This window comes from Ahaetulla prasina, chromosome 6 (assembly GCF_028640845.1).
Source record: "Ahaetulla prasina isolate Xishuangbanna chromosome 6, ASM2864084v1, whole genome shotgun sequence".
Lineage (NCBI taxonomy): Eukaryota > Metazoa > Chordata > Lepidosauria > Squamata > Colubridae > Ahaetulla > Ahaetulla prasina.
In genome coordinates, this window is record NC_080544.1 from 69,919,856 (window position 1) to 69,947,073 (window position 27,218).

At 37.1% G+C, this 27,218-nt stretch overlaps 1 protein-coding gene across 2 annotated transcripts; it reads left to right on the forward strand.

Moving 5' to 3' along the window:
- Positions 1–235: 235 nt before the first annotated feature.
- THAP4 (THAP domain containing 4) lies at positions 236–26,300 on the forward strand. Of its 2 annotated transcripts, XM_058187043.1 has the most exons (6): positions 236–387; positions 5,895–7,042; positions 16,291–16,450; positions 17,369–17,478; positions 17,658–17,761; positions 25,967–26,300. In XM_058187043.1, the coding sequence occupies exons 1-6, from the start codon at positions 305–307 to the stop codon at positions 26,084–26,086; spliced, it is 1,725 nt and encodes a 574-aa protein (XP_058043026.1). In that variant the 5' UTR covers positions 236–304; the 3' UTR covers positions 26,087–26,300. The 2 variants fall into 2 exon arrangements, with proteins under 2 accessions (XP_058043026.1, XP_058043027.1); XM_058187044.1 differs by lacking the exons at positions 236–387; positions 5,895–7,042 and adding an exon at positions 13,034–13,848.
- The last annotated feature ends 918 nt before the right edge of the window (positions 26,301–27,218 follow it).

A 27,218-nucleotide genomic window follows, 5' to 3' on the forward strand; every position in this document is an offset into this window, starting at 1 on the left:
CTGTTCTTCGCTGCTTCTGATTTGCCTGACAGCGAGTCAATCGGTGAGATGCAAAGGGAGAGGAGGGGGGGAAGAAAATTAAGGAGGGTTGCGGGTGGTTGTAAGCGCCGCTTCGCTTCGCTCACATACTGTACCACCGAAGGCATGTGGGGTGTAAGTGAATGACAGCTTCTTCCGTACGGAAGTTACTCTGCAGGGTGTGGCGAGACAGCTGTGTGACTCGCTTGGCTTCGCCATCTTGTTGTACGGCTGAAGGGGGGGCGGAGAGGGGGGTGAGGCAGGGCCGCCCGTGCGGCCTCCAGCGATGGTGATCTGTTGCGCGGCACTGAATTGCTCCAACCGGCAGGGCAAAGGTCCCCGGGGCCAAGTGGCCGTCTCTTTCCACAGGTAACCAGGGGGAGGGGGAGGAGCGGTCGCACCTGCCCGTCTCCTGCTTCGTACCTCGACACGGGGCTTCTCGAGGCGCACCTTTTCCATCGGGTAGCCCGACGCAGAGCTTCCCGTTTCCCTTCCGCTTGCAGTTCTGTGACAGGCTGATGCCCCCCGAAGCTAGCCCGGCTGTCCCCTTCACGTACCTTATTGCACTCGCCTTCTGGGGAGTTGGACAGTTCTTGCTCTTTCGCTGACTAGCATCACTCACTGCTGGTCTCTCCCAGACAGGCCAAGTCAGCATCCCCCCAACAATAGGAGACCAACTTCACACACACACACACACACACCCAACAATAGGGAACCAACTCCCCCCTCCCGACAATAGGGGACCAACTTCACACACACCCACCCAACAATAGGTGACCAACTTCACACACACACCCAACGATAGGGGACCAACTTCACCCCCCACAACAATAGGAGACCAACTTCACACATACACCCAACAATAGGGGATCAACTTCACACACACACTCACAGAGCCACACATGCACGCCAAAAATGCATTTGTTGCCTTTCTCATCCTTCTTATTCTCACCACCACCACCACCACCACCACCATTCTTCTTGCAATCTGTGCCCAGTTTAAGATAAAATAGTGAAAGGGGCTGCAACTTCTGTGAAAATGACTGTACATGTTTTGGGCTAAAAGTTTCTTTTCTTTCTTTTTTTTGTGTTTTGTTTGAGAAGGGAAGGACTCTACTTGCTTGGTTATAGTGACATCTCCCCTAATCCTCCACTGCCACCCTGCACCATGGATTTGTAGTTGAAGCATTCCAGTGTTAAGATATGGCTCAAGTTTTAGCTCTGATTTTTACTTATTTAGTTAGTTATTAAATTTCATATGTGGGACACGGATGCATGAGTAAGCAGTGTTACTGTTGTTCACAAGTTTACCTGTTCTGTCTTGTCTGAGTTTTGCAAATATACACCCATTGGAGTAGCAAATCTGTCTGTAGGTGGCTTGTGGAGCAACCGCTTTCATAAGAAAAAAAGCTGACAGTTGATTTTCCTGTCACATCCTAATCTCTGATTTGCTCTGAGATGTGGCATATTTGCCAATCCTTGCAAGAGATAGATTGTATTCTAGAAGTATCAACTGAATATGGATTGGTTTTTTAAATCCAATATATACAGTTGTGTGCGAATCCTTATTTGAACTAGAACTTAACAGTAATAGAGTTGGAAGGGACCTTGGAGGTCATCTAGTCTAACCCCCTGCTCACGCAGAAAATCTGTACTAGGGATTCGAACCGCAGAACTGCCGACTTTTCTGATCGACAAGCTCAGTGTCTTAACCCCTTGAACTACCTAGTCAAAAGAAACACATTACAGCTATGAGAAAATAAGCAAAAAAGTGATAGTGTTTTTTAGTATGCTGTCAATGTAAAACAAGAAATGTCATCTCTGTATATTCAAACTATGAGGCATTTTCATTTTCTTTATTTATTTTGCATACAACAGAAAAACAAATATATAATTATCATCACAGTGGATGGTATCTAATGTTTTTGGTATTGGTGTAAATGTAAACATTTTCAAGAATTAAAACATTCAATAGCAGCCATTATTTCCTATCTAAGATTAATTTTAAAAAATTTAAAATGTGAAAGTAGTCCAAAGGTAAAAATATGCAAGATCAATTTAATTCAGTTGAAGAAATTTTTATGAATTTAAGATAAGGATTGGATGCTGGATAGTGACTCTGTTTAAAAGCATCAAATGAGATGCATCTAGAAATTCCCAAGTATAATGCAAGGACAATGTCTGGGCCCTGTTTGCTACTCAAAACATATATTCCCTTTTCAGCATAGGAGTTTGATTCAATTATTATAAGTAGTAAATATTCTTTGGATCCCAGATTTTTCTTATGCAATTGTCTTGTGATTTATTTTTGCTTGTCTCCATATTTTAAAGATGGTTTATAGTGTTTGATTGTGTCAATTGTTTATTTTCTGGGACCAAGGTGGGACAGATTGATTATACAAGGATAACCTCTTCAAGAAGTCTTTTCGTTAATATATCTTTCTCCTGTTTCTTTGCTGTCAACTGAATCTTGCATTGTTCCCCCATCTAAACCAATCTAAACATCCCTCATCTAAAATAAGATCATCCTTAATAGTTTTCGAGAATTTGGTTAAAATTGACTTATTTCAAAGAACTTTAATGTGAATTGTAACATCATCAAGCTTGTTATGTGGTTTTAATTTTAAATTAAATTTAACAATTAGTTTGATTGTTAAGTTTAATTGCAGTCAATCTCACCTCTAAAGGCAAAATAAATAATTAGTGCTGCTAAATTTTTGCTGCTTAAATATTGGAAAAAGATGTGTGACATCTTTGCAAGGTTCCAACTCTATGTTTCCAACTATATACCATATATGTGATTAAATTTCTTCTGTATCTTAACAAATGAAAATTTCTGGTCCCAATTATGGTCATAACTGGAGGACTACTGTAAAAATGCATAATTTCTATGACAAGAGGTCTATATACATTTCTTTTAAGTTCCTTTGAAATATTAAAACTGACTTCTTAACATGCTTAGAATTGCGTGGTATCCTCTAATTATGATTTGCTATAACATATAATTTGAGTTACATAAATATTTAGCTTTGACACACTAAACTAAAAATGGATGAAAAGGAAAATTTATTTACTTGATTAATTAAATACTTAAATAATTATAATAATTAAATAATTAAAATAGGTTTATTGCACGTAGCACTTTCTACAAGAATCTGAACTACTAATTGTCAAAGCAAATTGGTGGCAGATAAGAGTCAATAGAATTCAAGATGGGCTGAACTTAGATCCCTTTTGAGACTGATGACTCCTCTCTCAGGGCTCAGCCTTATCACCTCCTATATCTATTAAAAACACTTAAAAAAATAAATAGAAACAAGACTTCTGGAAGAACTTCCATCTAAAAACACAATACAACCATCACATTACATGGAATTCTAATCTCTACTTCAACATATTCAATGATGTGGAACACACAGTTCATTTCACTAACTGATGCCGCTTTCAAATTGCTGTTATGGCTAGAAAAAAAATTGTAAGGTTCATTGGAATACTTTTCTTCAACTTTAATATATTATTTAGTGTACTAAACTTTTCCAGCCAGAGGACTGGAAAAGAGCTGATGTAGTTCCCATCTTCAAAAAAGGAAAAAAAACAGATCCAGGAAACTACAGACCTATCAGTCTGACCTCAATACCGGGGAAGATTCTGGAAAAGATAATCAAGCAACGAATCACCGAACACCTAGAAGCAAACAAAGTAATAACCAAAAGCCAACATGGGTTTGTCAAAAACAGATCATGCCAGACTAATCTTATCGCATTCTTTGACAAAATGACAAAATTAGTAGACCAGAGGAATGCTGTTGATATAATTTACTTGGACTTCAGTAAAGCATTTGATAAAGTAGACCATAACCTACTACTAGATAAAGTAGAAAAATGTGGGTTAGACAGCACCACCACCAGATGGATTCGTAACTGGCTGACCAACCGCACTCAACGTGTAGTCCTCAACGGAACTACATCCACATGGCAGGAAGTATGCAGTGGAGTACCCCAAGGCTCTGTTTTAGGCCCAGTACTCTTCAACACCTTCATCAATGACTTGGACGAGGGATAGATGGGAACCCACCAAAGTTGCAGATGACACCAAGCTGGCAGGAATAGCCAACACTCCAGAAGATAGGCTCAAGTTACAGAAAGATCTTGACAGACTTGAACATTGGGCGCTATCTAACAAAATGAAATTCAACAGTGAAAAGAGTAAGGTTCTACATTTAGGCCAAAAAAACAAAATGCACCAGTACCGTATATGTGGTACCTTGCTCAATAGTAGTACCTGTGAGAGGGATCTTGGAGTCCTAGTGGATAACCATTTAGATATGAGCCAGCAGTGTGCAGCAGCTGTTAAAAAGCCAACACAGTTCTGGGCTGCATAAACAGAGGATAGAATCAAGATCACGTGAAGTGTTAGTACCACTTTATAATGCCTTGGTAAGGCCACACTTGGAATATTGCATCCAGTTTTGGTCGCCACGATGTAAAAAGATGTTGAGACTCTAGAAAGAGTGCAGAGAAGAGCAACAAAGATGATTAGGGACTGGAGGATAAAACATATGAAGAACGGTTGCAGGAACTGGGTATGTCTAGTTTAACAAAAGAAGGACCAGGGGAGACATGATAGCAGTGTTCCAATATCTCAGGGGCTGCCACAGAGAAGTGGGAGTCGGGCTGTTCTCCAGAGCACCTGAGGGTAGAACAAGAAGCAATGGGTGGAAACTGATCAAGGAAAGAAGCAACTTAGAACTAAGGAGAAATTTCCTGACAGTTAGAACAATTAATAAGTGGAACAACTTGCCTTCAGAAGTTGTGAATGCTCCAACACTGGAAATTTTTAAGAAAATGTTGGATAACCATCTGACTGAGATGGTGTAGGGTTTCCTGCCTGGGCAGGGGGTTGGACTAGAAGGCCTCCAAGGTCCCTTCCAACTCTGATGTTATGTTATGTTAAATGTTACTGCATTCTGGAACAATGGAAAACAGGTGTGATCTTGCATTTGACATCCTTTCAGGTATTTGAATAGTGCTTTCTCATTTTCTCTTGGTTTTTTTAAAAAACTAAATGGACCCAATTGTTTCTACCTTTCTTTTAGATTGTGATTTCTAGTATCTTGATAGTTATCATTGATCTCTGAATGTGTTCCAGTTTCTCTGAATATTTCTTAAAGTATGATATCCAGAATTGAACATAATATTTGAAGTGGAGATATAACCACTCAAAATAAAAGGAAGCTACAATCCTATGATTTGGAGGCTACTCTTTTTGTTGCAGTCTAAATTTTTTGGTATCTCCTTGATGACTCATAGCCAGTTTAGAGCATTCTAGAAATCTCTTACATATAACCAAGTCAAGTATCCTCAATCTTTTGTCTGAATATTTGATTGTAGTTTCTTAAGATAACTTTGTGTTTGATTCTAGTCAGTGTAATACTATTTTTAATAGCCTGCTTTTCTAACCTATCAAAACCATTTTGAATTCCTAATTATGTATTTCTGTATTAGCTATCTCATCCAATTCTTTGTCATTTCTAGTCTGCAGTTTGATCATATGCAGTTAATTGACTGAGAACCTTTGGGGCATAATTTCACGTAGGATTAATGTTTGGATGATGAATCTTTTAAAATCTAATCGTTGAACCACTTTTTGGAAATGATTGTTTCATAAAAATAGCTATTGAATAAATCAAAAGCTAAACAGCTCGGCATCTTTATGAAATACTGGTTTTAAAAATGTAATGAATGCTACTTATGTCTGTATGTTATATCTAACTTTTTCAGAAGATATTTAGTTTAACCTTATCTATGTAATTTTCATGATTCCAAGAAAGAAAGAAAAAGTATATAATAATGTTCTGCTTTTATACTTTTTTGAAGGTTTCCATTAAAGGATTCAAAGCGATTAATTCAATGGTTGAAAGCAGTACAACGGGACAATTGGATTCCCACCAAATATTCCTTTCTCTGCAGTGAACACTTCACTAAAGACAGCTTTTCAAAACGGCTGGAAGACCAGCATCGGTTACTGAAACCCACCGCCATCCCAACTATATTCCATATTTCTGAAACAAGGAGCAACAGCAGGGTTTATGTCAAAAGAAAGAGAAGAATAATAACCCAGACTCTACAAAAAAATGGCAATCAATCAAATGAAGGAAATGGGGAGGTAGTTGACGAAATCTTATCATCTGGCCAAGACTTGCTTATGGAAGGAACTAATAATATGGAGCACATGACTCTTCAAGCTGAAATTGGGTCAATGACTGAGCAGGGGGAGAATTTTCAGGTCCAACTTGAAGGTTCTCTCAGAAGGATATTAGCAGATAACTTAGTTACAAAAGTTACTCAACATAAGCCAGAAAAGCATTCTATTGAGGACCATTCTGAAGTGGTCATCCACCCAGGAAGTTTCAAAATCGATAAAAATGGTATATCAGAGGATGACTTCACACCTCCGGTGTCAGGTGCTTGTAAATTTATTGGATCCCTTCATTCTTACAGCTTTTTCTCCAAGCATACTAGAGAGAAATCATTTCCAAAGGAACAACTAGAAAGAAAAAGGTTAAGGAGAAGTGTGGAATCAAACTCTGGTAACAACCCTGTGGAGCAGGACACTAGGTTTAGAGAAGCCTCCTCTACTTCTTCTCTTACAGCTATCCCCCAGAAATCTTCCCAAAGCATGTCTGCATCCCCTGCAGATCTGACCCCTAAATCAGCCACAGAAGCTGTAGTAGGTCAGAAGCGAGAGACTGATGCCAACCCCATGTCAATCAATGAGGTCATTATGTCTGCTTCAGGAGCATGCAAGCTCATTGATTCCCTTCATTCCTACTGTTTCTCCTCTAGGCAAAGTAAAAGTCAAGTATGTTGTTTGAGAGAACAAGTAGAAAAGAAGAATGGAGAGCTGAAGCAGCTGAGGCAAAAGATCAGCCGCTCTGACAGCCAGGTTAGAAAGCTGAAGGAAAAGCTGGATGAGCTGAAGAGGACTAATTTCCCCTTGAACAACCTGTTGCCCCAGGACTGTGGTTAGTATACTGTGCACTTTCACAGCTGAGAAAAATTGATGGCAAAATGTGCAGGTATCTAACATAAAATATGATGTTTCTTTTTTTTTTTTCCTGTTCAAGAAAGATTCACACTTGCCTCTTGCCATAGCTCTTTCTCTCAATACTATTATGATATTCACTTCTTCCTCTATTTCCTCTTCTAATTCTATTGTTCTCAAGTTCTGGTCCTGCCTGCCTAGAAGGGATTCTCACCCATCACTCTCTCATCTTAATTTTTAATTATAACAGTCACATACTCCAATGTTCTATACTTCTCACTCATTAGCAACCCATATCCTTTCTCCATCATTTGGCTTCCCATGCCTGAGTTACTTAGCAGCCACTACTAGTTGCAGAAATCCCATCTAAATGTTCTCTAATTACCCTAATCCTAACCAAGATCAATTATATTTCCACTCTCCCCAAGTAGACTCCACTCGTATCCATAACTGATGGAAAATACCAGCCTTGACTCCCCAAACTTACTCTGATTGAATAATCAATCTTGCAACTGGAGAAGACCATATATCTTTTTCCTTATCAACAGGTCCAACCCATATACTCCACTTTTATTAATTTTTCCTTTATCCTCCTTTATCTTCACCTCAAATAGATTGCTTTTCCAAATAACTTTACACAAGACCAATTCCATTTACCACCAGTGGTCCTCATGGAATAGTTAAAGTCATGATCATTCCCTATCTGTTTTCACCATGTTCAAAAGTGAAGGCAATCAAATGACCTCACAGAATAATCCTTATGGATATACCCAGCCAAGTCAACCATGAGACTTGAACAGGTAGCAAACTTCCAAAAAGATAGACTCTGCTTCTGCTGCCTATAATGCTCTGGGCCATCCATCCCATTTTTACCAGCTGTCTCACTTTCAGATCACTTTCACTATTCTACTCACTCCTTGCATGCCATCAATATTTTCTACCATCTGGCGCCTCCAACATTTCATTCTCATGTTTAACTAATGTTCCCACCTAGATTTTTCTTTGTTGCATGCAGTATCTTTTCTTTTATGTACACTGTGAGCATATGCACCAAGAAAATTCCTTGTGTGTCCAATCACACTTGGCCAATAAAAAATTCTATCCTATCCTATTCTGTTCTGTTCTATTCTATTCTATTCTCTCAGTCTGTCTTTCTTCCCTTCCATTTTATCTTCAATTGAGTTCTTCCTTCTCCAATAAGCTGACATACTAATACTTCCCTCTTCTCTTCTACTCATAGCTCACAGCTCACTTTCACTAATCTTAATTTCTTTTCACTTCATGCTGCTATGCAGTTACTCCCTCCTCATTGCTATTAGTATTTTCTCATATTTAAATCCCACAAATTCATATCCCTTGATTAGTATAGCATTTCGTAAGAGATAAAATTAATTCTGTTCGAATTGAAGGCTTGGCTGTCAAGTGGTGGAATACAGACCTATATAAATATAGGTCATGCCAAAAATATAACTCAACCAGTATTTGAATGAAGTTTCAAACATGAATTACACCCAAAATAAATTGGAAAAGAAATAAATGATGCAATGCTAAGGGCAACAGCTATAGTTACAGAATCTTTCAAATCTTGAATGTGTTGCCGCCCTCCTTCACTTTATCTTGTTGTGAATTAGAGGACCTTGTTTTTTCAAATTAGTTTCTTGGCCAGACTCAGTCGTCTATCAATCAATCTAGTTTCTTGGTAGTGACTCTTCTTCCTGTCCTTCACGTCCATTTCTTATATTCTCTTTACAAGTAAACTGTGTATTTAGTAATGCAAATTTACTAAAGCCTGCAAACAGGACCAGATGATGTCCAGATGACTGGAAAGATGTGTATCTTTCCAGTTGGGAATCGGCAAATCCTGCCTTTCACTCCTAAAATTGAGGTTATCAGCACTAGGAACCAGTTTTTTTTCCTCAATAGTGATGTAAAACACTATTGATGAATGTGGGCCAAAAGAAAAAGATGTTTGAAATGAGGTCAGAATGCTTTCCTTGCCTGCATTCCAAAACCTCTTAATTGTCCCAGTTTCAATTATCTCACTGATTATAGCTGTTGTCCCAAAGAAATCTATGAAAGTCATGCACTTTCAGTTAAAAGAACAAGTACTACATTTGATATTGTGATGGAAACATTCAGAATTTTTATATAATATGAGTTAAGCACCAGAGAATTGACCGTTGGACCGTTCGACTGTCATAATTTGGCATTCAGAATTACACCAATAATTCTTATTGGTGTAATTTTTAATGATCTGCTACTAAACAATGGCTTTAGTTATGTTATATGTGCTATACCGAAGAACTTCTGAGGGACGATTACTGTTACTTATTGTTATACTCTTACTGTTTAAGAAAAACCAGTAAAAATCACAGATATATTTTGATATTCTGTAGGGAAAATTATGTGCTCATTTCTTTTGTTTGGATAACAATTGTTGCCAGCCTTCAGATTTTTATATAATGTTTATTCTGAATGCCTAATTTCTTACCTAATCCTTTTAATTTATTTTTAAAATAGGATACAATTTAATAGGAGCATATTGTCAATTTATTTAACAAAATGTACAGGTGAAACTCAAAAAATTAGAATATTGTGCAAAAGTTCATTTATTTCAGTAATGCAACTTAAAAGGTGCAACTAATATATGAGATAGACTCATTACATGCAAAGCGAGATAGTTCACGCCTTGATTTGTCATAATTTTGATGATTATGGCTTACAGCTCATGAAAACCCCAAATTCACAATCTCAGAATATTAGTATATTGTGAAAAGGTTCAATATTCTAGACTCATACTGTCCCAGTCTAATCAGCTAATTAAGCAATAACACCTGCCAAAGGTTACTGAGCCTTTAAATGGTCTCCCAGTCTGGTACAGTAGAAATCACAATCATGGGAAATACTGCTGACCTGACAGTTGTGCAGAAAACCATCATTGACACCCTCCATAAGGACAGAAAGCCTCAAAAGGTAATTGCAAAAGAAGTTGGATGTTCTCAAAGTGCTGTATCAAAGCACATTAATAGAAAGTCATGTGGAAAGGAAAAGTGTGGAAGAAAAAGGTGCACAAGCAGCAGGGATGACCATAGCCTGGAGGGGATTATCAGGAAAAGGCCATTCAAAAGTGTTGGGGACTTTCACAAGGAGTGGACTGAGGCTGGAGTCAGTGCATCAAGAGTCACCACACACAGGTGGATCCTGGACATGGGCTTCAAATGTTGTATTCCTCTTGTCAAACCGCTCCTGAACAACAAACAACGTCAGAAGCATCTTACCTGGGCTAAAGAAAAAAAGAATTGGTCTGTTGCTCAGTGGTCCAAAGTCCTCTTTTCTGATGAGAGCAACTTTTGCATCTCATTTGGAAACCAAGGACCCAGAGTCTGGAGGAAAAATGGAGAGGCACACACTGCAAGATGCTTGAAGTCCAGTGTGAAGTTTCCACAGTCTGTGTGGGCGAGCCATGTCATCTGCTGGTGTTGGTCCACTGTGCTTCATTAAGTCCAGGGTCAACGCAGCCGTCTACCAGGAGATTTTGGAGCACTTCATGCTTCCTTCCGCAGACGAGCTTTATGGGGATGCTGACTTCATTTTCCAGCAGGACATGGCACCTGCCCACAATGCCAAAAGTACCAAAACCTGGTTCAATGCCCATGGGATTACTGTGCTTGATTGGCCAGCAAACTCGCCTGACATGAACCCCATAGAGAATCTATGGGGTATTGCCAAGAGAAAGATGAGAGACATGAGACCGAACAATACAGAAGAGCTGAAGACCAGTATTGAAGCATCCTGGTCTTCCATAACACCTCAGCAGTGCCACAGGTTACTAGCATCCATGCCACGCCGCATTGAGGCAGTAATTGATGCAAAAGGGGCCCAAACTAAGTACTTACTACACTGATATTGTTCTATGTACAATCCTTGTTTTATTGATTTCATATAATAATCTAATTTTCTGAGATTGTGAATTTGGGGTTTTTATGAGCTGTCAGCCATAATCATCAAAATTATGACAAATCAAGGCGTGAAATATCTCACTTTGCATGTAATGAGTCTATCTCATATATTAGTTTCACCTTTTAAGTTGCATTACTGAAATAAATGAACTTTTGCACGATAGTCTAATTTTTTGAGTTTTACCTGTATATCCTTCCTCAATCATGATAATTACAGGAAAAAAAAACCCTAGGAAAAACATTCAAAAGAAGAAAACATTTAAAACATTTAAAACCAGATAGTCAAGACATTTTGAAGGAACTAAGTATCAGAAACAAACTGGATCAAATTTTTAATGGATTTTGTGCTACACATTGCTTACAAGATCTGTATTGACATTCATCTTTTTCTGGTCTTGGCTCAAGCAGAATTAAATTACAGCAGTGTATTGATGTTTCTGGGTGATCTGCTCATTGATTTCATATTTATGCTAAATAGCACAGGATACAGGATAGAACTCTGCTGCATCAGATTTTTCCTTAAGAGAAACAGGTAGACAAAGTAAGATAATTAACGAAGTTTCTTAGCATAGAATATTTTCAAGGGCCAGTTGCTCTGTTTTCCCTCTATATACATTTCTCCTTGGAGGGGGGAATGTCGGGTAAGTAGGACTAAATCTGTTTCACAATGGTCTTGATACCTTTGCTGGGAGATGGATTGTATCAACTGTTTTGCTTCCTGCCCTCATGTGCTACCTTCAAAGGGCCTTGTGCACAAGCATTGAGTTCTGTTTGTGAGACCCAGTTGTTAAAATGACAGACTAAAGTGACACACCTAATACTGGCCCTATTGCTGATTTAGCTCCAATGATAGTGGTGGTTTTTTCACACTCTTTGGCTGCTAGTCTCTATGGATTAGCCTACCAATCCAGCTGATGGGTGAGAGATCCCAGGCTGGTTGCTCAGCTGGGCCACATCTTAATTAGTTACAGGTGAGAGTGATAGTGGCAGGAAGTCCTGTGTGGCAGACAGGGTCTCACTAAACCAGCACAGCCCACAGCCTCCCCAGAGGTTTAACAGATGAAACTGGGTAAGATTTTCGCCTGCCCAAGAGCTTGCCTGCCCCCAATCACATCTCCCAACTCAGAGAGTTGCAGATGATAATTGGAATAGATTGCTGCCTAATTTATTATTATTATTATTTATTATTATTATTTATTATATTTGTATATCGCCCTTCTCCCGAAGGACTTAGGGCGGTTCACAGCCAATAAAAACAACAGAAAACATATAATACATATAAAACAGCAAAAAAGAATAGAAAATTAATTCAATTGATGACCTAAAACTTTTAAATACAAATTTAAAATTTAGATGACTTGGGCTTGAAGGATTCAGTATTTGAGCCTAATCCTGGTCATGTGCACCTGCTTTAGGTCAGTGCCATATTGCACTTTCCAAACAAGAAATCTAGGAACTACATTTATTCTGTGTTGGCTAAGTTACCTGATGCTACAGTTTAAATCTGGTCAAAAGAACCCACAGGGCCACATTGCCTTTTTAATATTCCCTAATTAGATTATAACCCTAATTAGATTTATAACCATTTATATTTTACTGATAAAGGAGAATATTTGTAACTGAGGGTTGAATTGGTGTCCTTGGTGTTCTGTGTGCTTGGTTGTTTTCTTGCAGATGTTGCATTATCCAAACTAGGTAACATTATCAGTGCAAGTGATGATGGAATAGCACTGACGATGTTACCTAGTTTGGGCAATGAAATATCTGCCAGAAAACAACCAAACTCAGAGAGCACCCAGGACCCCTAATTTATGCTTGGAACATAAATTTATTTTCATATAACACTGATTATGAACTATAATATTGTTGAGGTACATTTTCATTTGTAAATGTGTGTAGGCTGCCACCATTTCTATCCCTTGTTTACTTACTGTATTTTTCGGAGTATAAGACGCACCAGAGTATAAGACACAGCTTAGTTTTTGGGGAGAAAAATGGGGGGGGGGAATCTACCTACCAGGTATTCATCTGGCTAGCGTCCTTAGTCTGGTCAGCTTCAGCACGTTAGTTTGCTGGTTTTGAGCGCGCACAGGCTTTTTATCCCTTGCTTGGGGATAAAAAAACAGCTTCTAAAGCTGATCTTTAGAGAGAGAAGCAATGAGAAAAGCAGGCAAAGCTTGGAAGATTGCTTCACTCGCTAGTGCCTCGTTAGGACTGAAAAACAGCTTCTAAAGCACAGCTGAGAGGGAGCAGCAATGAGAAAAGTAGGCAAAGCACGGAGACTGCTTCACTGTCTAAAAAGCTACATTTGGAGTATAAGATGCACCCAAATTTTCAGCCTCTTTTTGGGGAGGGGGGAGTGTGTCTTATACTCTGAAAAATACAGTAGCTTATAAAAAAGAAAGCCTGGCAAATTGGATTTCACTAGCAAAAGAATTATTTAGTCATGCTAACATTTCTCACTCTGGCTTTTAACTTCCTCCTCCTTTGTTTCTGCCCTGTTTTACAAACTGAATACAGTATTGAAAGCTTGCCTTTGTTTTATGGGATGCTAGCATGTGCTTTATCTTTATGAAAGAGCAGAAGGAACCAAAAAGAATTATGAATCACAATCTATGCCAAAGTTTCCCATCAGTTCTGCATAACTTGTTAAATTTGACTACAAATCCCAGAAAACACTGCAGTAACCTTTATAGAGTCCAAAGATTGTTTCCTGTTCCTTAGATTGTTGCAGCTTTTCATGGAGGCTAGGGAAAGAATTAGTGATCTTAAGTAAGCAAGCTATAAATAATATTGCAAAATATGGCCAGTGGTGAAATGCAAACAGGTACTGTATAAAATAGTTACTTTTTAAAAGTGAAGTACTAATACATTTCGCATATAGCGATATGGGTTATGTTTTATGTACTGTATATTAAATTACTCTGCTAAGCGGAGCCTGCACTTGTGGGAATACACTAGGAAGAAGAAGATATTACATTACACTGCTGATTGCTATTCTTTTTCCTTTGCATATAGAAAACATTTCAATCAGTGCTGCACAGGCACTAAATTCTATAATGTTTCAATTTGTGCTGATTGTTGATTGTTTCTGAACCTGTGATAGTACCAAAAATAAGAAAATTCCAAATTTACACACTCTTTCTCCCACTTTGCTAATGTTAAGTTAATGTTAAGAAGGGACCAGGAAGTTTCTATATGGTTTTGAATTCAATTGTGTCAATGTTTATTTATGGTGGCAAGAATTTGGCTAACATTAAGCTCAATTTCCAGGGCATGAATGCAAACAAAATATTGTTGTATTCAAGATACATACACAGTTAAAAATGTATAACATATTATTATTTTTCTGTGACTGATCATTTCTCAGGAATTAAGTCCTCACAAATACTATAATACATTCATAAGCTTTTAAACTATTATTTTTAAACTGTTTACTATTAACTGCATCTAACAGCACAACTATTAGATGAACTATTCAGAAGAGGATTATAAAGTTGATAGGTCAACTGAAACATTTGTAATGTTTATTAGTTTAACACTATATAAATAAATGTAGTTCCATGAGTTTCCCCTTTTCAAAATATATATAATCATATCATTATAAGATTGTAGTAGATAGGTATCAAAAATTTTAAAATCATGTAACCATACTAATTTATTGGAAAGCAATACACATTCAGTGAAATTATGCACTCCTTGAAGCTGTTCAATTAAGTACTATTACAGTATTTGCAATGTAAAATAGGAGCTTTGAGTTGCACCAAACAACATTTAGCATAGTACTAAAAGGAGGGAGAGAATGAGCAAGGCTTAGGCACTGTTTGTATGTGGCTTTTGGGAAAGGCTGCTGGTTAATAATATATAATATTTTGTTTCAGATCAATTTTCTAAGTTAGGGAACTATTTATATTTCACCATTGTCTTTGGTTTAATTCAATCCAAAAATAAAAATAAAGCTGCTTGCATGATCAGGTTGGAAAATTAGTTAAATTATGATATAGAAGAATAAATCAAGTTGTCTGTGAGCAAAATGATTCAGAACAAATCTATTAAAATGTAGCTTTTGGATTTTAGATCAGTTTTTATATTTAAATTGTATGAATCATGATATAAAATTTCTACTGCATGCCAACATATTTAATAAGTTTTCTGTTCCTTTTTTTGCTCCACCCACAAAAAAAGGGGAAAATACCCAGGACTGATTGTGTACTTATATGTCGTTACTCAGCTGCATTAAAATATCTGATTTCTCCATTAATGTTTGTGGGTAGCTTTCATGTTCATCCCTAGGCAAATTTAAAAATAGTTTTAAGTGTGATTGCAGATTGCTTACTCAAACAATAGCATAGTTCAATCCATCCTTTTATTTCTTACACCCTTTTCTGCATTCATTGTTAATAGCTACCAATACATTCTATTTCCCTTCCCAATCTGTTTTCATTTTTTTCCCTTCTGGTCCCTAAAACTCTAAAGCCATGGAGTGTTAGTGACCTAGTTGCCCTCTTTATTCCCTCCTGGAGTTAGTGTGTTTTGTTTATGTGGAGGTGTGTGTCAGTGAAAATGTATGAAAGTGTAATGCCTACAGAGTATGTATTTAACTTGAATCTGTGAATACCTTTCTATTGTGCACAATGATACAGTTCTGGTTGCAGTTCCATAAGCAAATATAAGTTAAACATTTGCAAAATGTTGCTTAGTCTGCTGTGTACCTTTATGTTTTGAGTTGCTATAATGTGAGTTCATCCACTAGATGGTAGTATAAACACTTCTTTAGCCTCCCTTCATTTTTCAATTTTGTTATTTGAATTCATTCCCCCCCCCAAATATCTTATCAATTTTTAGTTTCCATTCCATGGAAATACTGTTTAACTCCAAATTCAGCCCTGTTTAAGCTTCAGAAGATCATAAAATATATTTCCTTAGACTCTTAAAATAATCCTTTTAAAGTAGATTATTGTCTATATTATAGCTTCCAAGAAGCCCCAGCTGATATCTGTGGAACAAATTTAACTTGATTTTTCTTTACAACCACTCCATTGATTTTCTTTAGGTTTTCTCCAAATTCAAAAGAATACATTTTTAATAAGCTTTTAAAATACATTATTGTAAATGTTATTTTATTTTGCAATTAAAAAGCTGGCATTATAAGGATCTATTAATTTATCATTTCTTCTGGAATTTTATACAACTTATTAAGGGAGGTTGCCTATTGCTACTTTCAAAAAACTGGTACAGTTTGATACTCTCACATTGTTTATTTATTTAGAAACTGCACAGTTGAATCCTGTGATTGAACCGCTCTCCTGGATGCTGGGCACTTGGCTTTCAGATCCCCCTGGAGATGGTACCTTCCCTTCAATGACGCCCTTCCAATACCTTGAAGAAGTGCACATCTCTCATGTTGGTCAACCCATGCTGAATTTCTCGTGAGTTTTCTTTTCTTTTTCATATGTTTAAGAAGAACACCTCTGAAACAATATGTAGTAAATAATAATTTATTGCTTTTGACTTCCTAAATATTAATGAGGCATAAAGAAAATCTTAACTATAGAGAATACTGGTACACTAATTTTAGAAGAAAACCTCCTTCTAAACTGTAAGTTCCCAAACGGCTGCCACAGAGACCTTGACTTATTTAGCTCTCTTTGTTAATTGTTAATAATTAAAAACATTTTAACTCTTGTGGGCTAGCTCAAGGGAATTGGTGGTTTTTACATTATTTGCATAGCTTTTTAGGAACCATCTAAGCTAGACATAAGCACCTAACCTTCCTTCGTGTAGCATGAAGGAATTAAAATAGAGGAAACTATTCTGTTACATCATAAATGTAGGTGAGAGAACAAGGAGGTTATATGGGAAAGCATGTTTTTTTTGCTGTATCTCTTTTGGATCTGTTGTTTAGAAATAGCACTTTTTCCTAGTATTAATGTTCACGAACCGATTAAGATGATCAATGAACAAGAATTTATAATGAGCATGAATTGGGGCATTTTGTGCCTACAGAAAAAACAATATCCCACTACTTTCACATATCTACTTTTGAATTTCTCTAATGTCAGATAGTCCGATAGTTATCTAATGACATTGACAAATTATTTTCTGAAGCAAGATTATAAAAATGGTCCAATATTATAACAGAGAGAAGTATATCTTGCTTCCGACAATAATTTTATGACAAACATATTACTTTACATTTGAGTACTGTTCAGTGGTACTTCTACTTAAAGAGAATATATGAGAATGCTACTCAAATTTCTTTCATTCAAATAATATTGAAGGGAAATGGCTGAATGAATTCTGATTTATGTGGAGAATGCAGATAGTACTGTTTTTTATCCCAACAGTTTCAATGCTTTCCATCCAGACACCAAGAAACCAATGCATCGAGAATGTGGATTTATCCGCATCCAACCTGACACTAACAAGGTGGCCTTCATTAGTGCTCAGAACACAGGTATTAATCTTATTGCATTAGTTGTTTTTAATCCCAATTTTGAACTTGATTTTCCAGAAAGTGCTTAGAAAATGTTGTGGTATCTACTTTTTTGTTTTCGTAAATCATTATTTTGGGGAGGTATGGTTGATATACTTTTGTGAACCCTATGGATATTAATGTTCATTTGTTTTCTATAGGGTTGGTGGAAGTGGAAGAGGGAGAGGTAAATGGACAAGAGCTTTCTATAGCTTCCCACTCAGTAGCAAGGATTTCTTTTGCCAAGAAACCTCATGTAGAGCAAGTGAGTATGCTTAATCATCATTTAGTTGATGAATATGTACTTAGCATCCTACTGCTAGCCCAAACAATATAATTCTGCTATGACATTCCCCTCAAACTGTTGTATTTCTGGTCAATTCTATTCTATATGTTTGTAATAATAGTGGATGGACCAGAAAACTCAGCTGTTGTATCATCACCATTGTGTGTTTTCTAAAGCTCTAGCTATATTACCACTGTGGAAAATCACTTGCTATTTTGATGGATTTTAATTGAATCATCACACATCATGCTTCTAATATTTTGTAATTATTTGACCTTTCCATTTAGTTTTAGCTAAGTGAAAATGAAAGCAATGAAATGGAATTTAGGGTTAGGACATTTGCAGCTAATTCTATCAGCAGTACATTTGCTTGATGCAAAGGTTTCTTTGTGCTATTATAATATTTAAAATTCTTCAAATAATAATTTTACTCACATTCCTGCATCACTGCTAGGATTTTTTCATCTAGTCCAGTGATCTAGTCCTCCTTGTTTTAAGACTGGTAGAGCAGAGGTTACTTTGTATTGTTTTCCAGAGATTCTGATACTCTGATGGAGTTTTGCATGTCCCCAAACCACACTGTTTTCCAATGGATGGCTGTGTTCAATTTGGTCAAGATGAATCTGTGGACCATAAGATTGGATACTGATTGAAAATCAGTATCTCAGATTCTGCTTAAGATCCTCCCGGCATTTAACTTACATACATAATAACAGAGTTGGAAGGGACCTTGGAGGTCTTCTAGTCTAACCCCCTGCCCAGGCAGGAAACTCTACACCATTTCAGACAAATGGCTATCCAACATTTTCTTAAAAATTTCCAGTGTTGGAGTATTCACAACTTCTGCAGGCAAGTTGTTCCACTTATTGATTGTTCTAACTGTCAGGAAATTTCTCCTTAGTTCTAAGTTGCATCTCTCCTTGATTAGTTTCCACCCATTGCTTCTTGTTCTACCCTCAGGTGCTTTGGAGAATAGTTTGACTCCCTCTTCTTTGTGGCAACCCCTGAGATATTGGAACACTGCTATCATGTCTCCCCAGTCCTTCTTTTCATTAAACTAGACATACCGAGTTCCTGCAACCGTTCTTCATATGTTTTAGCCTCCAGTCCCCTAATCATCTTTGTTGCTCTTCTCTGCACTCTTTCTAGAGTCTCAACATCTTTTTTACATCGTGGCGACCAAAACTGAATGCAATATTCCAAGTGTGGCCTTACCAAAGCATTATAAAGTGGTATTAACACTTCACATGATCTTGATTCTATCCCTCTGTTTATGCAGCCCAGAACTGTGTTGGCTTTTTTGGCAGCTGCTGCACACTGCTGGCTCATATCTAAATGGTTGTCCACTAGGACTCCAAAATCCCTCTCACAGTTACTACTATTGAGCAAGGTACCACATATATCGTACCTTTGCATTTTGTTTTGTTTTTTGCCTAAATGTAGAACCTTATTTTTTTCACGGTTGAATTTCATTTTGTTAGTTAGCACCCAATGTTCAAGTCTGTCAAGATCCTTCTGTATCTTGAGTCTATCTTCTGGAGTGTTGGCTATTCCTGCCAGCTTGGTGTCATCTGCAAATTTGATGAGTTCCCCATCTATCCCCTCGTCCAAGTCATTGATGAAGATGTTGAAGAGTACTGGGCCTAAAACAGAGCCTTGGGGTACTCCACTGCATACTTCCCTCCATGTGGATGTAGTTCCGTTGAGGACTACACGTTGAGTGCGGTTGGTCAGCCAGTTGCTAATCCATCTGGTGGTGGTGCTGTCTAACCCACATTTTTCTACTTTATCTAGTAGTAGGTTATGGTCTACTTTATCAAATGCTTTGCTGAAGTCCAAGTAAATTATATCGACACCATTCCTCTGGTCCACTAATTTTGTCATTTTGTCAAAGAATGCAATGAGATTAGTCTGGCATGATCTGTTTTTGACAAACCCATGTTGGCTTTTGGTTATTACTTCGTTTGCTTCTAGGTGTTCAATGATTCATTGCTTGATTATCTTTTCCAGAATCTTCCCTGGTATTGAGGTCAGTCTGATAGGTCTGTAGTTTCCTGGATCTGTTTCCCCCCCCCCTTTTTTTTGAAGCTGGGAATTACATCAGCTCTTTTCCAGTCCTCTGGCAGTTCCCCTGTGCTCCAGGATCTTTGAAAGATATAGCTCAGTGGTTCTGAGATCTTATCTGCCATTTTCACATCCAAATCGGAAGAGGCTGTCCAAAGAGAATCCTAGAAGTTGAAGACGGCTTTTAGCTCTTGCTAGAATAGAATAGAATAGAATAGAATAGAATAGAATAGAATAGAATAGAATAGAATAGAATAGAATTTTTTATTGGCCAAGTGTGATTGGACACACAAGGAATTTGTCTTGGTGCATTTGCTCTCAGTGTACATAAAAGAAAAGATACATTCATCAAGGTACAACATTTACAACACAAATGATGGTCAATATATCAATATAAACCGTAAGGATTGCCAGCAACAAAGTTACAGTCATACAGTCATAAGTGGAAAGAGATTGGTGATGGGAACAATGAGAAGATCAATAGTAGTGCAGATTCAGTAAATAGTTTGATAGTGTTGAGTGAATTATTTGTTTAGCAGAGTGATGGCCTTCGGGAAAAAACTGTTCTTGTGTCTAGTTGTTCTGATGTGCAGTGCTGTATAGCGTCGTTTTGAGGGTAGGAATTGAAACAGTTTATGTCCTGGATGTGAGGGATCTGTAAATATTTTCACGGCCCTCTTCTTGATTCGTGCAGTATACAGGTCCTTAGTGGAAGGCAGGTTGGTAGCAATTATTTTTTCTGCAGTTCTAATTATCCTCTGAAGTCTGTGTCTTTCTTGTTGGGTTGCAGAACCGAACAAGACAGTTATAGAGGTGCAAATGACAGACTCAATAATTCGTCTGTAGAACTGGATCAGCAGCTCCTTGGGCAGTTTGAGCTTACTGAGTTGGCGCAGAAAGAACATTCTTTGTTGTCCTTTTTTGATGATGTTTTTGATGTTCGCTGTCCATTTTAGATCTTACGATATGATAGAACCTAAAGGTTTCTACTGTTGATACTGTGTTGTCTAGTATTGTGAGAGGTGGAAGTATGGAAGGGTTTCTCCTAAAGTCTACCACCATTTGAGCAGTTTTGAGCGTGTTCAGTTCCAGATTGTTTTGGTTGCACCACAAGGCTAGTCGTTCGACCTCTCGTCTATATGCGGATTTGTCATTGTCTCGAATGAGACCAATCACTGTTGTGTCATCTGCGAACTTCAGTAGCTTGACAGATGGATCGTTGGAGATGCAGTCATTGGTATACAGAGAGAAGAGAAGTGGGGAGAGCACACAGCCTTGGGGGGCCCCTGTGCTAATTGTAAAGGTATTTGATGTGATCTTGCTTAGCTTCACCTGCTGCTTCCTGTTTGTTAGGAAGCTTGTGATCCACTTACAAGTCTGTTCCGGTACCTGTAGCTGGTTTAGCTTAGTTGGAAGAGTGTCTGGAATGATGGTATCGAATGCTGAACTGAAGTCTACAAAGAGGACCCTTGCATAGGTCTTTGGAGACTCAAGATGTTGTAGGATGTAGTGCAGAGCCATATTAACAGCATCATCTGTTGATCTATTTGCTCGGCATGCAAATTGCAAGGGGTCTAAGAGTGGATCCGTGATGGTTTTCAAGTAGGAAAGCACTAGCCTTTCTTTTTTTTTCTTTTTTTTTTTTATTCAAAAAGTTTTACAAAAAAAATTTTTTTTCCCCTTTCCCCCCAACCACTCTCCCTTCAGAAACCCCCTCCCCCCTCCCCCGCTGGCTTCCCGGAACAAACACAAGGTATAGTTAAAAATAAAACAAACATATGCTAAAAAAATTTTTCCCAAAACTATTATACCAATTCTCCCTCTCTAGCTCTGACTTCCTCCTTACATAACCAAATCCTTCAAAAAATTAACAATAAACAGTAATAAAATATATAAATCAGTAGAACAAATTAATCCTAAAATATTTAAAACCAGCTAAAGCATAAAAATCCAACCTAGTTCAGAGAATATCTCTCTTATAGCTTCTATAACCATATAACCATATAATTTCCCCCCCAAGTCTTTCTTACATAAGATCTTTCGAGAATATTCTATTTAAAGTTCAATACAACAGATTATAAAATTTATAAAATTTCAATAGAGAAAATTACAATATTATTTAATTAATTACAATATCTATTCAACTTTAGTCCTTCCTCATCAAAATCCAGTATATCCAAATATCTAGTCTCTTATAATCACAAATTGTCTTTCGGGGACACTAATATTTTTGTCTATTAATATTTTAAAAAAACCTTGTTTCAAGAATAATACTTTTGTCTCTTGCCATTTTTTTTGGTGCATTAATCTCTGTCTTTCCTTCGTTGCTCCTTTTAAAAAGTCAATCACAATATTTCCTAGTAATTCCTTATGTCCAGAAATCCAAAAATTACTGCCGATATTCCATCAGTCCAAAAGAGAACTCTTGGGAAACATTAAGCTTGTGGGTCTTTTCCATTTGAGGACAATCTCCTGTAGCACAAATTCAGGCAGCTCATCCAAACTATTTAAAGAAAACTTCTTTAGATCACCTTGTTTCTTCACGATCAAATCTTCATATTTATCCACTTTTATTTGTATGTCCTCCATTCCATTTTCCGAATAATTGCACTGGTTAATTTGCTCCAAACTCTCATCCAAAACGTCCCCATTTTTTATCAATTCGTATTTTTGAATAATTAAATACATACTTTCTGTGTAGTCCTGTATAAAGTCACGAATCCATTCTTCTGAAAGAACCCCCATAACAAAATTCCTGCTGAGAATCCCCTTGTAAAGTACTTAAACCGCGTAATATAATCCAACAGTCCACAGTCAAACACAATAAGATAAAATCTCCATTCAGTTTCGATTCAACAGCAAAGCTCCCTTTGATGTATCGCTCTGCTTTCAGTTTCTCCAAAACGAAACTGAAGGGGGGGCGGAAATTCCTTTTTTTTTTTTAAAGGGTAGAAGTCAGAAAATCAAAAATACTTGCAAACCAATAATTGTTCCTCACACTCGTTCCGCCTACTTTTCGTATCCACAAAAAGAAATCAATTGCTAGCAGAAGTGGACATCTTCCTCTTTTCCTGCTTTTTCAGGAGCGCAGAGAATACTGGAGGTTGGGGGAGGGGTAAATAAGGGGATTCGACCGTTCAGGACTTTGTATTACAAAAACAAAGCCCCTAGGGGAATCTACCCAATTCCTTCCCCTTGCTCTGTCTCTCTCTTTCAACCAGAGAGAGAAATGAAGCCGGGATCAGTTGTTAAATCTGGCTTTTACCATATTCAATGCGGAGTGCCATAAATTAGCACCCAGCGAGAAAGGTGGCGCCACCCAGAAGCCAGCACTAGCCTTTCAAAGGTTTTCATGACTACAGATGTTAAAGCAACTGATCTGTAGTCATTCAGTTCCTTGATGGTGGGCTTCTTCAGCACTGGGATGATGGTAGAGCATTTTAAGCAAGAAGGAACATAGCACATCTCTAGTGATTTATTGAAAATATGGGTGAAGATGGGGGCCAATTGGTCAGCACAGACTTTTAAACAAGAAGGAGTTATCTTGTCTGGGCCTGGAGCTTTTCCTGGCTTTTGTTTGTGAAATAGGTCCTGCACTTCCTTTTCTGTGATTTAAAATGGTACCTGAGAACTAGTGGGATCAGAAGATTTTAACACTAATTAATGTGATAATACCAGGCTATGGGACCCACAGAAACCCATTCTGCCTCTAGCCGTAAGGCAGCAATGTTGATACAGTTTGGAATTGCAAAGATAGCTTTCAAAAACTTGGACTGGAAAGCTTTTAGGATATTATACTTTATAAAAGTACAAATCTGAATCCCTATAGAGAAAGTGCAAAATAATCATAGCAAGAAAGACCTTGTTTACTCTGTGAATACATTGAGCAACACTGGTCAGTCAAGAGAAGTATGTGCTCCAAGATAAGAAGGTCTGAATCTGAAACGCAAGATATTTATAAGTACACACCTGCCCTATAGAAATCCCATTAATTGACCATTTATGCATATCTAATCAAATATTTGGAGTTAGAAAGAATATAGGATTAAAATCAAACGGTAGATTGGGATTGAGGTTAAATAAAAATGGGTACTGGCATTGTTCTTCACAAATCTTTATGATATGTAATATAAATCCTAGTTAAAGTATGAGAATCTTTGAGTATGTGCTAATTTAACAATTCTGCCAAAAAACCAATAACAAAAATACTTTTACCTGCAAAATATAAATATAAAAAAGTTTATTCTGAAACTGTTGATAAATTCAGAAAACATTGATAGCAGCTTGATCACATTACAATATATCCTTGCCCATCTTCAAAAGACAAGCAGCTTTCACAATTAATTTAAAAGGTTTGGTTTAAAAGTATCTTGTTCTTCTTTGAGTGGAGTAATAGCATCCTTTCTCTCCTTAACTAGAGACCAAAGGTTTCTAGAGTTGAGGAAGAATAAAGAGATTTATAGCAGCTATAAGTTTTTAGCCAAAATATTTGGTCAAACTGTCCCAGTGCCCTCAATGTCTCTTCACAGGACTTAGCTCATGCCCTCCTGATCTTTCTAGCTACCTTTCTCTCAACTAGCTTCAAATAGTCTGAATTAAGTGAAGTGTCCAGAACTGGACACAATACTCAAGATAGAGTTCGAATTTATTCTGAAGCAGTTACTTCTGGTGAGTACTGCATGAAAGTACTGTTCATGCAATCTAAAATTGCCACTTCCAGCCACATTAATAGTCTCAAAGTTTGGACTAACTTGCTAGTCCAAATTCTTTTACATAGCTATTCAGGTCTCTTCCTTTCTATATCTTTGATATTTATGTCTTAAGTGAAGAGCTCTGTTTTGATATTTACTATACTATTTCTGGGTAATTATCTAACAATAATGAATTTCACATCCACACACCCCAAAAAAATTTCCATTGGGAAATTAAAAATGTGGTGTAGTGATAAGGGTCCTGGACTAGGACCCAGATCCCCAAATTCTACTCTTCTAGTCTTAGCCCTAGATTGGGAAGACAGAATACACCTATTTGCCAGCCTGCACAGAACTAGCCTTGTAGATTATGGTCCATAAACTTCACTGAAGAGGCCTTTATCTTGCAGTGGATTGACTTGGGATATAAGAATAAGAAGAATAGATACAGATTTTATTGCAGTAGTTGTCTTTTTTCATAATATATCCCTCAAAATAATTGGTCCTTTAATAGACATTGATGTGTTACTATTATTGCTGTGCAATTTTTATTATTCATCTGTACCAGGCAAACTGTTTTTCAAGTTGTTTTGAACACTTGCCCCAAAAGAACAATTTTTGGCAGAATTTCCTGGGGAGGGTTTTGCAATCCCAGATATTTCATTCTCATTCTAAAATACTATTTCAAAGGGACAAAGGGCACCACAGATTCAAAACCTAGATGAGAAACAGAATTGTTTTTTAGAAACAATTTGATGAGCATTGCAGGAGACCGGTACCCTGTTTGGGTTTGCTATGTGAAATTTTATTTTAGTTATTTATTTTGATCTAGCCTTAATTATTTTTATATATAACTCAAGGTGGTGAACATACCTAACAGCCCTTCTACCTCTTATTTTCCCCACAAGCCTGTGAGGCTAGATGGGCCAATAATAAATTATTTGACATAGTATCCTGTAATTTTCAAAGGTATTTAATGTAAACTATTCTTTGCTACCTCTCTTTTTAAGAATTACTGTTAGGTTTATTACTTACATTGTTTAATTGTAACTTGACAAATTAGAAGCAAATGTAGGTTTCAGACAAAGCAAAGAGATCACCATGATTTACTGACAGATTTCTGTACTTTTATTCTAAGGGTACCCATTAGTCTGTGCTTTTTGTATTATATACCACAATTCTGGTTTGTGTTCAGAAGCCTTCTAAAAAGGTTTCTCCTTCCAATAAGTGTCAAAATGAAAAGATAAACATTGAAATAAGACTCAATATCCTGCTTGGAATTTTGCGAGGATTTGAATTATGCATATTATAGTAGTACTTGGGAACATTTTTATTCGTTTATGTCCCTTCATCTTAATTTGCTTTGCTGTTTTCTTGAATTCTAAGCAGACCTCAATAATACATAATGTCTTTTTTATATTCTTTTTAGATTACTAGAAAATTCAGGCTCAATTCTGAGGGGAAACTAGAACAGACAGTCTCTATGTCAACTACTACGCAACCAATGACTCAGCACCTTCATATAACATACAAAAAAGTGATTCCTTAAAAAGGAGGATTTGTTTCATGAAGAAAAAGACATTGCATGGAGAGAAGTGAAATAGCTTGAAAGCAAAATATGACTTTGCATCTTCACAACCCAATTCATAACCAAGAGTAGAACTGCAGTTGTTGAAGTTTATTTTCAGTTTCTGTAATAGTAGACTTACAAAACCAAACAAAATCAAAAGCCAATAAAAAAGCTTTTATTTTTAAAAATGTGACTTGGAGTTGCATTCTGTTGCTTTAAAAATGCTTGCAAAGGGATGCATTAAAATTTCCAAAATGTATTATTTATATAATAATGAAAATCAAAGGGATTTTATCTTGGGAGTTTTCTTTCAGTTCAATTAGGAATTGCAAATAAAATACTGCATGCAAAGGAAGATTGCGGATGACTCTACTTCAATGCAGCCCAACGTTCGAATCTGTTAATTACTTTATGATAGTAGTATAATAGAACCACTACCTGCTTAATGCTAAATAACCAGTGATGAATCTGTAGTTCATGTCCAAATGCGGCTTGTTAGTCCTTTGCCCTTCTACCTTGAAGCCCATATGGATGGAAGTCCCAATTTCCCAAAATAACCCAAGCAGAAGATACTGTCCATAAATTTAAATAAAAGGGAGATGCTGGAACCATTATTTTAAGACTGAACAACTGAATCAGTCCTTTCCTACCTCTACTTCCCTTTTCAGAGAATTCATAGTTTTGAGTGTTGGGATGAGTCAATTTTCCTTTTCCGAATTCAAAAACTAAACGACCTTTAAAATAGTTTTGAAAAAGCAGCCTATATTTGATCAGTGTTTACAAATGGTGACAAACCAGATGAGGGCAAATGGACCCAGGAAGTTAAAAAATTCACTGGTTGGGCAGGTTGCAAATCCAGGGAGTGGGATTCCTCCCCACCCCCCCACCCTGGTGCTAGCAGTTCCCTCTAGGACTACATTTGGGAAGCTCTGGGAAGTCAAATTATCACTGGAGATGCATATGATCTTTGTTTAGAAAGATGCACAGATTTGGCTGGCATTCAACTCTGTCTTTGCCAGAGAAAATAACATGACCTTAGTTGTACATGTTATAAAAATTCAGAGTTTACATCTGGTGCTATGCCTAGGTTATGGCTAGAAACAGATGTTGG

Excerpts from the sequence above, each read along its gene's own strand:
- THAP4 (XM_058187043.1), top strand. The coding sequence starts at position 305 with ATGGTGATCTGTTGCGCGGCACTGAATTGCTCCAACCGGCAGGGCAAA. Across the intron at positions 388-5,894 it reads GTGGCCGTCTCTTTCCACAG|GTTTCCATTAAAGGATTCAA; the intron begins GTAACCAGGGGG and ends ACTTTTTTGAAG. Across the intron at positions 17,479-17,657 it reads CATTAGTGCTCAGAACACAG|GGTTGGTGGAAGTGGAAGAG; the intron begins GTATTAATCTTA and ends TGTTTTCTATAG.